Raw genomic sequence first — 10,417 nt, 5'->3', positions numbered from 1 at the left:
GCGCGCGTTCGAGCACTACCGCCGAGCCGCATCGCAGGGGGAGAGGAACGCGGAGAACAACCTCGGGAACTGCTACGCGGAGGCGCGCGGCGTCGCGAAGAACCTCCCCGCCGCCGCCGGCGCGTTCTATACACTGGTCCCCATACGACCGCGTTCGCGTGGTGAACGCCGATCCTTAAGGACTTTGCCCGGCGCATCTCTCCGCCCATCCCTTGCGTTCGATCCCCGCCCTCGACGCCTTTCAACTCCACCTGACGCCTATGAACTCCACCCCGACATCGCTTTGTATGGAACGACCTCCAGGCTGGTTCCGCAAAGCCGCCGCGAAGGGCCACCCGGGCGCCGCCGCGCACCTCGGCGCGTACCTCTTCAACGCGGAGGAGTACGCCGACGCGTTCGCGTGGTTCGAGAAGGCGGCGATCGAGGGCGAGGCGGACGCGGCGTACAACTTGGCGACGTGCTACGAGCGCGGGCTCGGCTGCGACGCCGACGACGCGAAGGCGGCGCGATGGCTCGAGACCGCCGCCGACGCGGGCTTGTCGAAGGCGCAGTACGCGTTGGGGACGCGTCGCCGCCGCGAGGGCGAGTATTCGCGCGGGTACGCGCTCATCGACCTCGCCGCGCGGCAAGGGCTGCCCGAGGCGGAGTACGAGATGGCGGACGCCAACGCGCGCGGGCTCGGCGTGGCCGTCGACGCGGCGGCGGCGACGGCGGGGTTCGCGTCCGCCGCGAGGAAAGGGCACGGGAACGCGATGCGGTGCCTCGCGTGGCACATGATACGCGGGAGCGGGTGCGACGTGGACGTGGACGGCGGGGAGGATTTGCTGCTGAAGGCTGCGGTGCACGGCGCGAAGCAGGCGGAGAAGGATTTCAAGAAGCTGGAGAGCCGGAAGAGGAAGGCGGCGGCGGCGGCGGCGGCGGCGGGCGGCGGCGGCGGCGGCGGCGGCGGCGGCGGCGGGGGGTCCGCGTCCACGGGCGCGACGCCGCCGAACGGCGCGCTGAAGCTCCCGAAGCTCCTCCCGGAACAACAGCAACAGCAACCTCCGATTCGACCGGACGAGACGACGACGACGACGACGACGACGAAAGAGTCCATCGCGGCGAAGCTCGCGACGGAGCTCAGACGCCTCGCGGATCGCATATCCTACGAGGTCGATAAGCGAGAGTGCGGGTACGGGTTTTTCGACCTGAAGCGACCGAGCGACGACGTGAACGTGCTGCTCGACGCGTTGAACGCGGTGGAGGGGAGGTATAAAGACATCGGGCGGGACGCGTGAGCGCGTTCGCGCGTGCAAGACGCAGATACCCTAGGGACGAGAGCGCCGAAGGACACGACGATGAAGAAGAACGAGAACGTAAAGTGTGTTTATAAATAATCTGATGGACTACTTCCGCTCGCGCGTCGCCGGGTTGATCGCCCGCACGGACGCGCCGCTCCTGGGCGACGACGTCAGCGACATCGAGTTCACGCGCTTCAAGAACGCCGGGTCCGCGCTCCCGACGCCTTTCGTCACCTTGACCTCTTCCACCGCGCGGAAAATCCCCTTCGAATTCGAATTCGAAGCCGCCGCCGGCGCCTTCGCGCCGACCGTGGACGACGCGAGCGACTTCTGGCTCGACGTCGTCCCTCTCCGCCCCGGGATCATCGCGCCGGAGCTGCTCCGCACGTCTCCCGAGCGCAACGTGCCCGCGAAGTAATTACTCTGGTTGCTAAACTCGCCGCCGCCGCGCACCGCGCCGCCGTCGCTCGGCGCGTACGGGTTGTTCAGAGACGACGACGTCATCGACATCGCGCGCCTGCTCTTGCTCGGCGCTTTCGCGGCGGGGCGTATCCCCGTCCCGCCGAGGCCCCACCCGCCGTTCGTGCTGTCGAAGCGTTCGGGCAACGGCACGCTTCGCATCGCCGCGCCGCCGCCGGCCGCCGCCGCCGCCTCGGCTTCTTCCATCCGCCGTCGGAGAATCGCCTGAAGCGAACGTCGGGGTGGAGTTGAAAGGCGTCAGTTGGCGTTGAAAGGCGCCGAGGGCGGGTATTGAAAGGGAGGGGTGGGCGGAGAGAGACGACGGCGAAAGTCCTTAAGGAATGGCGTTCACCACGCGAACGGGGTCGTATGGGAACCAGTGTATAGAACGGAATCGCCTGGATCGTCGCGCGCTTGAACGGCGAGTCGTACTCCAACGCCGCGGTGACCTCGCCCTCTCTGGAGTTTGGCGAGCTCCCGCCGCTGCCGCTGCATCGCCCATCATCGCCCATCATCGCCGCCGCCGCCGCCGCGGCTTCCTCCGCGGCTTTCTTCTTGCTCGCCGCCTGCGTGGGTGAAGCGATCGGTCAGTCGAACGTCTTACCGGTCAAACGTTGAAAGGGAAGCGCGGGTGAAGAGTGACGACGGGAAAAGTCCTTAAGGAACGGCGTGCACCACGCGAACGGGGTCGTATGGGAAGCGGTCTCACCACCGCCGCCGCGTGCTTCTTCCGCGCTTCTTTCCTCGCCCGCGACGCGCGCTCCTTCTCGCTCTTCTTCGCGTCCGGCACGCCCGCGTACATCTGCAGCATCGGCACGGGGCAGTCGCCCAGGCTCCACGTCTTCGGGGCGGTGAGCAACGTCTCTGGGGGAAGCGGCGATTCCGTACGAATAAGCGACGTCGGGGTGGAGTTGAAAGACAGGCGCGTCAGTCGGAGTTGAAAGGCGTCGAGGTGTGTCGGGGATCGACGAAACCGTGGGGTGGGCGGAGAGAGACGCCGGGAGAGAAAGTAAAGTCCTCGAGAAACGGCGTGCACCGCGCCAACGCGGTCGGTCGTACGGGGACCAGTGTGAGATAGAACGCACCCGAGCCGCCGTCCGCGCGCGCCTTCATCACCGCCTCCACCACCTTCTTCAGCTCCATCCCCGCGGGAATCTTGATCCCGTTCTTGATCGCGTTCTGTCGCACCTCCTCCTCCGTCGCGCGTCGCAGCGCGGTGTACTTGGCCTTCTCCATGACGTCTCGCACGCGCGCCACCTGCCCGTGGTTCTCGAAGCTCTCCTTGGCGCCGACGAGGAGCTTCTCGTACAGCGCCTGTTTCCGCTCGCACGGCGACGGGTACGCGAGCTCGAACGAGCCGCTGTGGTTTTTCTCCCACTTTATTCGCTCCTCGATCGCCGCGGCTCGGCGCTCCTCGACGCCCTCGCCGAGCTTGCGCGGCGCGGTCGGTTTGGCAGCGACTGTCGTCGCGTCTCCCTCGCCGACGCCCTTCTATACGAGCGAACGTCGGGGTGGAGTTGAAAGGCGTCAGAAGCGGAGTTGAAAGGCGTCGAGGGCGGGTATTGAACGCGAGGGCTGGGCGGAGAGAGACGCCGGGAAAAGTCCTTAAGGAACGGCGTTCACCACGCGAACGCGGTCGTATGGGGACCAGTGTGAGACAGAACGCACGCGGTCGCGGTCGCCGCGCGTCACGGATTCAGCGCCGCGTTTTTTATGCGCCATCAACCGCGACTGCGACGCGAGCTTTCGCTCCGCCTCGACCCTCCGCACGAGCTTCGGGTCGATGCGCACGAGCTCGATCGCGTCGGAGATGAGGTCGCCCTTGATCGCGAGGTCCAGCGGCGTGTCCACCCCGAACGACGGCGAGTGGTTCACCTCGATCAGCCACGGTCTCAGGGTCGTTCCATACGAGCGAACGTCGGGGTGGAGTTGAAAGGCGTCAGTTGGAGTTGAAATGCGTCGAGGGCGGGGATTGAAACCGAGGTATGGGCGGAGAGATGCGCCGGGCAAAGTCCTTAAGAAACGGCGTTCACCACGCGATCGCGGCCGTATGGGAACCAGTGTATAGAACTTACCTCAAGTTTTCGTCGAGCATGACGTCCACGCCGAGAATTTCAAAGCACGAGTACCCGTCGTTCGTCTCCGGGGGCAAGACGCTGTGGTAGTTGTGCGCGAGCACCGGCTGCACGCTGACGATCGTCTTCACGATCAAGTCCACGATCCCCTCCCACGCGCCGACGAAGTCGTGCCCGTTGTCCTCCATCCAGTCTTTCAACCCCTGCACGCTCCATTTGCTCCCCGCTCCGTTCGCGCCCGCGTCGTCGTTGAACACGAAGTTCTCGTTGTGTTTGTTCACCGCGTAGTTCGTCAGGTGCATGCACGTGTCCTTCAAGTTCCCCTTCCCCGGGGGCTCGTACTTCTCCGTGCAGAACCGCGCGAGGCCGTCGTTGAAAACGAACACCCTGAGCGGATCCGCGCAGATCACCAGCGCGTAGACGCGCAGGTCGAACTTGTACCCGTCGATGAGAAACGGCTTCGACAGGTACCTCTGCGCGACGACGGCGTTGGACCCTTTGCTCTCGCCCTCGACGTCGACGTTGATGTTCTCCAGGGCTTTGAGGACGTGGTCTTGCGACTGCGCGAGCGCGATGCCCTTGCCCTGGCACCCCGCGTCCGGCTTCAAGATGAACGTTCTCTTACCCGGCTTGGACGCCTTCCGAGGGAACTGATCGAGGAACGACTCGAGCTCGAGCGGCAGCGTCCACGTCTTCGGCGCGAACTTGAACTCGGACGGGAACAGCGCGGACATCCGCGCGAGGTTCTTCGCGAGCTGTTTCTTGCGGCAGATCTCGAGCATCCCGGTGAAGTGGTTGATCTTCTGCGTCGCTTTTAATCGCATCACGCGCTCGATGGAGACCGAGGTGTCGGTCCAGTAGAGCTGCCAGTCCTCCGCGTCGGACCCTACTTCGATCCACCCGAGCTTCTTCTGGACGCAGCGCAGGAGCTCGTACTTGCAGTTCGTGAGGCACACCGCGATCGGGGCGGGTTTGCTCTTGCGCTTCGCGCGCGACGACGGGCGCGACGCGCGAGGCTGATGTTGACGTGAAGGTTTCGTCGACGACGACGACGACGCGCGCGACGCCGCGACGACGCGCGACGACGACGACGACGACGACGCGACGGGCGGCGCGCTGACTCGCGCGTCGTCGTCGTCGTCATCGTCGGAGGAGGAGGAGGGCGCGTCCGAGGACGACTCCCCGGACGACGCCATCACGCGCGGCGCGCGCGTGCGGTCTGGGCGTGCCGAGTCGACAGGCGTCGCTTCGTGGTTCTCCAACGACTGGACGAGAAAAAGATTTGTTTCGCTGCCAAAAAGCCACGACGCACGACGACGCAGCACTTTCCCGCCCCCGCCGCCGCACGACGCGCGGACGCGACGCGATGCCGAAGATCAAGCTCCCGCGGAAGATCCGCGACCTCGTGAAGAAGGCGAACGCCGGGTCTGGAGATGCGGCGTGGGATCTTTACGTGCACTACCTCAACGGGACCGGCGGCGTGGAGGAAAACCACGAGCTCGCACGTCACTGGGTCGAGAGGCGCGCGGAGCTGGGGTGCGCTGGCGCGCAGTGCGTCTTCGGCTACGTGTGTGAGGAGGCAGGTGATTACGAACGCGCGCGGGAATGGTACGAGAGAGCCGCGGCGCAGGGCGCCACCCTCGCTGAGTACAACCTCGGGCTGCTCTACGACCTAGGCCTCGGCGTCGAGCGAGACTTATCGAAGGCGGCGGAGTTTTATCACAGGGCCGCGTTGAAGGGGGATGTTCATGCTCAACACAACTACGGGTACCTTCTCGACAGGGAGCGGAACGATTATGAAGGTGCCATGAAGTGGTACGAAAAAGCCGCGGCTCAAGGAGACGCGCAAGCAGAGCATCACATCGGGACGTTGTACTTCGCTGGCCAAGGCGTGGAGCGAGACGAAGCGAAGGCGCGGGAGTGGTGGGAGAGAGCTGCGGCGCACGGGCACGAAGTTGCGAAGGAGGCATTGGAGGACATACCGATGTCGTATACGCACTGGGAGAAGGATTGGGCGGATGCCGTGGCAAGGGATGAGACGGACGCGGAAGCCATGAACACTCTCAATGAAATTCGAGAGGAAAAAAGAGATTGTCTCCTTTCCATCTCAGAACTTGGCGGGTTAAAACTGAGCGATGACGCCGTGGAGCTCTTCGTTACCGAAATTCCAGCCGATCACGAAGCTTATGGTCTCTACCAGCACATCGGACTCTGCTTCCTCCACGGGAGGTGTGGACTCGAGAAGAATCTTCGGATGGCGAAGGAGGTGTTCAAAGTCGCAGAAATTCGCGACGGGGTCACCGCCGCCGTCGCCAAGGAGCTCGTCAAGCTTCGCTCTTGCGTCACCTGCGGCAAGACCGACGCTCGTTGGGGATGCAAGCTGTGCCGCGGCGTGCGGGACTGCGACAAGCGGTGCCAGCAGCGCGACTGGAACCGCGGGGATCCGCCGCACAAAGAGACGTGCTCGCGCGTCGTGCACATGTTTCCTCCTGGATCTTTCGCGGAGCTCCGCGAAAAAGTCGCGAAGGAGAAAGAAGAGTCTGCCTGACCTAGCTACGACGAGACGCGCTTGTAACGAACGAACGATCGATCGATCGAACGAACGAACGATCGAACCTCGTGATGTACGCTTAAGTGTATATTAAACTCGTGCGATTGTTACGATGTGCCGGGGTGCCCGCATTTTTGCTGGCTCCGCCCCGCGGTAATACATTAAAAAAACAGAGAAAACTAGTCGCGCGCGGCGGCTGATTTTGCCGCCGCCCTTCGACGGTGAGGGGGGTGTCGCTCGAACACCCCCCGGGGTAGCACTGGTAGCGGTACCCGTGGTGATAGAAAAAAAAACAGCACTCGCGGCGACGGACGCGATCGCATCGCGTCCGCATCACGCCGCGGAGTTGTTGATCCCGTTGGCGCCCCCCGTCGCCGGATCGAACCCGACCGCGGGCATCGTCTCGATCCAACGCTTCTTGAACACGGACCGACGCGACGCCGCTCTCGGGTCGTCGCCGTCGCTCTCGCCGCCCTCGCCGCCGTCGACGACGAACGCCTCGAGCTCCGTGTCGAACCGGTACACGCCGTCCATGACGGTCATGTCCGCGGTGACCGCGATCTCCGCGTCGACGAGCGACGGCGTCGGGACGCGCTTGGGGCCGTTCCATACGAGCGAATGTCGGGGTGGAGTTGAAAGGCGTCAGTTGGCGTTGAAAGGCGTCGAGGGCGGGTATTGAAAGCGAGGGGTAGGCGGAGAGATGCGCCGGGCAAAGTCCTTAAGAAACGGCGTCCACCACGCGAACGCGGTCGTATGGGAACCAGTGTATAGAACGCACCTTGGGAGAATTCGGCGCCGACGAATCGAATCCGCCGCCGCCGCCGCCGACGTCCAACCCGCGAATGACGCGGCGGCGTTCGACGCGCTGCGTGCCGACGCCGTCGGCGAGGACGCTCTTCTTCGCGCTGACGTCGCTGGACGTCTCCTGCACCACGAACGGCTTCGGGGAGGACGTCCGCGACGGCGCGCTGTTTGTGGGGTTGATCATCATCGCGCCCGAGTCGACGCGGCGCACCGCCACCGCGTGCTCGCCGTCGTAAGAGTTCCGAACGTTCCCGCTGCTCAGACGCCGCGTCGCGCGCGGCGCGACGAGAACCTCGAGCTCGGGGATCGACGCGCGAAGCAGCGCCTCGTACTTCGCGCCGTCGCCGTACATTTCCTCGACGTGCGCTTGCGACAGCGCCGGGACGACGACGCCGCCGCCGAGGACGGCGACGGGATGAAACCCGTTCGGCGACGCGGCGACGACGGGCCAGTACGTCTGAGATACGGCCACCCTGAGCTTCCACCCGACGGGGAGCGAGAACGCGCAGTACGCGCACTCGACGTCGACGGTGAACGCGCCGCCGGCGGCGGTTTTGACCACCGACCGACCGTGCGCCGCGGCGACGTTGACGACGCCGTAGGAGATCCGATGCGAGGAGCCGTCGTCGGGGGACACCGCGCAGAGACGCGCGACGACGACGCCGCTGGGCGGCGGCGGCGGCGGCGCGGCGGCGGCGTCGGCGTCGTCTCCTCCGTCGTCGTCTTCGACGACGCGGACGCACGTCACGCGCACGCGCGGGGTGCCCACGAGCGCGGTCTCCGCGACGACCGGGTCGCCGTCGAAACAGAGCGACTTTTCGTCGTCCGGGGTTTGGTCGCCGGGGAGGTCGTCGCCGTCGCCGAACGTGAACCAGCGCCCGGACGCGGCGCCGACGGGGTCGCTCGGGGAGTCGGTCAACCTCGCTTTAAACCGACCGTCTTCCGGTTTCGCGACGAGCGCGAGCGTCTTCTCCGCGGTGAACGACGCCTCGATCGCGCCGTCGGCGGCGGCGGCGTCGAGGTCGCGCTGCGACGCCTCCGCGATCCAGTACCCCTCCGCGCGCGTCGGCGCGGTGACCGGCCCGCCGACCAGCGGCGGGCGCTGGACGTGGATCCTCACGCCCGGGATCGCGTCGTTCATCTCGTCGAGCGCGTCGCCGCCGCCCTCGCCGTCGTCACCGGGGAGCCAGCCGTCGTCGTGTTGCGCGCCTCCGAGGTTCCGGCGCCAAAACGCGAGCGTCTCGGCGAGGAAGCCAAACGCGGGGCCCGACCGCGACAGGTGCGGGTAGTTGTGCGTCCACGACCCCATGATCGCGGTCACCTTCTCGCGCCCGAGCGCTCTCGCGACGCGCGGCGTGGCGTTCGCGTACCCGCCGCCGTTGAGGCACCCGACGGACAGCACGGGGACGTCGATGTCGCGCGTGTTGGCGCCGCCGACGGAGCCGGTGCTCCAGTACGCGTCGCCCGCGTCCGTGCTCGGGTGAATCGACGCCCACTCGCCGTGCATGGGCTTGAGCGCGTCGAGCCTGTCGACCCAGCGCGACTCCCACGCGGACTGGTGGTCTTCTTCTTCGCGGTCGGTTGCGTCATCGTCGTTATTTTTGTCGGACAACACGCGTGTACACGTGTTTTTGTCCGACGCGATGCCTCTCTCGTCCGACACCGGCACGGGCGGCGCCGCGCACGCGTCCAGCAACCACGCGCCCCACGCCAAATTCTCCCCGAGCAAAGACCCGCCCATCCAGTGCATGTCGTCGGACGCGCGCTCGTCCGTCGCGCACACCGCGCACACCGCCCGCAGGCTCGGCGCCTCGCGACGCTTCGTCTTCCCGCGCAGCGCCGCGACTTGCAGCGCGACGAATCCGCCCCAAGAGCAGCCCATGAGCCCCACCGCGCCGGTGCACCAACTCCTGGACGCGACCCACTCGACGGCGTCGCACGCGTCTCGCTGCTGCGTCGGCGAGTACTCGTCGTCGAGGACGCCGCGCGAGTTGCCGCTGCCGCGCGCGTCGACGCGCACGCACGCGATGCCGTTCCCGGCGAGGTACGGCCACGTCGCCTCGTCCGTGTCGATCGTGCCGTGGTGGACGCCGTAGGGTAAAATTTCAATCACCGCCGGCGCTCTCCGCGACGACGCGTCGTCGGGAGACACGCCGTCGGGGAGCCACAGGCGCGCGCTGAGGCGGCACCCGTCGCGCGTCTCGAAGAAGATCTCGTCCACGCGCGTGATCTCGCCGCGCGGGAGCGACTCCGGGTCGACGACGGTCACGACGTCGTTCGACGCCATCGGCAGCGGGGTCTCGCCCTTCTTCAGCTTCTGAGGGTCGTTCCGTACAAAGCGACGTCGGGGTGGAGTTGAAAGGCGTCAAAAGCGGAGTTGAAAGGCGTCGAGGTGTGTCGGGATTGAAAGCGAGGGACCCTGGGCGGAGAGAGACGCCGGGCAAACTCCTTAAGGAACGGCGTTCACCACGCGGACGGGGTCGTATGGGGACCAGTGTAAGGAGAACGCACCTTAGCCTTATTCCCCGACGCGTCGCCGCCGCCGCCGCCGTCGACGAACCGCGCGATGTCCCTCGGCGTGGAGTGCTCGTGCAACGTCTGCACCGTCACTCGCACGCCGAGCGCAGCCTGCAGGCGCCCGATGAACTGCATCGCGAGGAGCGAGTGCCCGCCGAGCTCGAAGAAGTCATCCGCCGCGCCGACGACGACGTCCCCGGGTAACGTCGTCTCGAACAGCGACGCGACGATCTCTTCGGTACGGCCGTCGGGCGCGACGTAAGCGTCGTCCGTTTGTTGTCGACCGTTCGCTCCTCGCAACGACGCGGGCGACGGCAACGCCGCGCGGTCGACCTTACCGTTCGCGGTGGTCGGGACGTCGGCGGCGGACGCGATCTGGACCACCGCCGCGGGGATCATGTACGGAGGGAGGCGCGCTCGGAGCGCGTCGCGCAGCGTCCTGGCGCGCGTCGCCGGCATGATCGTGAACGCCGATTTCTTCGACGTCGACGTCGCGGCGGCGTCCTCGTTCGCGATGGCGTCCTCGAGCGCGGTGGCGGACGCCGCCGCGGCCGCGGCGGCGGCCGCGGCCGCCTTGGACGCCTCGAGCGCGTCGCGTTCCGCGCGCGAAACGTTCCGCGCGCCCTTGTTCGTCATCTCCCGCAGGGCGCTCGTCGCGTCGGCTTCGGACGCGCGCGCGACGGCGGCGACGGCGGCGTCGTCGTCGAGGCCGCGGAGACGCCGCGACGCGA

The 10,417-nt window shown here is 66.6% G+C and overlaps 5 protein-coding genes across 5 annotated transcripts; 1 reads left to right on the top strand and 4 right to left on the bottom strand.

Moving 5' to 3' along the window:
* Positions 1-1,345: 1,345 nt before the first annotated feature.
* Positions 1,346-2,059, bottom strand: MICPUCDRAFT_68838 (uncharacterized protein). The gene has a single exon (XM_003060193.1). The coding sequence runs from the start codon at positions 1,944-1,946 to the stop codon at positions 1,386-1,388; it is 561 nt and encodes a 186-aa protein (XP_003060239.1). The 5' UTR covers positions 1,947-2,059; the 3' UTR covers positions 1,346-1,385.
* Positions 2,060-2,580: 521 nt separating this feature from the next.
* Positions 2,581-5,025, bottom strand: MICPUCDRAFT_34426 (ligase; the record flags this gene model as incomplete). The annotated part of the gene is made up of 5 exons (XM_003060192.1): positions 4,363-5,025; positions 3,815-4,317; positions 3,408-3,630; positions 2,825-3,230; positions 2,581-2,603 (listed from the first exon to the last, which is right to left on the bottom strand). Coding segments are annotated over exons 1-5 (1,803 nt in total), but the record flags the coding sequence as incomplete, so codon positions are not given.
* Positions 5,026-5,180: 155 nt separating this feature from the next.
* Positions 5,181-6,362, top strand: MICPUCDRAFT_59811 (uncharacterized protein; the record flags this gene model as incomplete). Its single annotated transcript, XM_003060485.1, has 1 exon — positions 5,181-6,362. The coding sequence occupies one exon, from the start codon at positions 5,181-5,183 to the stop codon at positions 6,360-6,362; it is 1,182 nt and encodes a 393-aa protein (XP_003060531.1).
* Positions 6,363-6,698: 336 nt separating this feature from the next.
* MICPUCDRAFT_59810 (uncharacterized protein) lies at positions 6,699-6,899 on the bottom strand (the record flags this gene model as incomplete). Its single annotated transcript, XM_003060191.1, has 1 exon — positions 6,699-6,899. One exon carries the CDS (start codon positions 6,897-6,899, stop codon positions 6,699-6,701), a length of 201 nt encoding a protein of 66 aa, XP_003060237.1.
* A 184-nt stretch (positions 6,900-7,083) lies between these two features.
* On the bottom strand, positions 7,084-10,322 carry MICPUCDRAFT_40759 (uncharacterized protein; the record flags this gene model as incomplete). The annotated part of the gene is made up of 2 exons (XM_003060190.1): positions 7,084-9,483; positions 9,681-10,322. 2 exons carry the CDS (start codon positions 10,320-10,322, stop codon positions 7,084-7,086), a joined length of 3,042 nt encoding a protein of 1,013 aa, XP_003060236.1.
* Positions 10,323-10,417: the final 95 nt, after the last annotated feature.

The sequence above is a fragment of the Micromonas pusilla genome, assembly GCF_000151265.4.
Source record: "Micromonas pusilla CCMP1545 genomic scaffold MICPUCscaffold_8, whole genome shotgun sequence".
Lineage (NCBI taxonomy): Eukaryota > Viridiplantae > Chlorophyta > Mamiellophyceae > Mamiellales > Mamiellaceae > Micromonas > Micromonas pusilla.
Note: the sequence above shows the minus strand (reverse complement) of the source record. Positions and strands in the feature narration are given on the sequence as shown.

Excerpts from the sequence above, each read along its gene's own strand:
- MICPUCDRAFT_68838 (XM_003060193.1), bottom strand. The coding sequence starts at position 1,946 with ATGGAAGAAGCCGAGGCGGCGGCGGCGGCCGGCGGCGGCGCGGCGATG.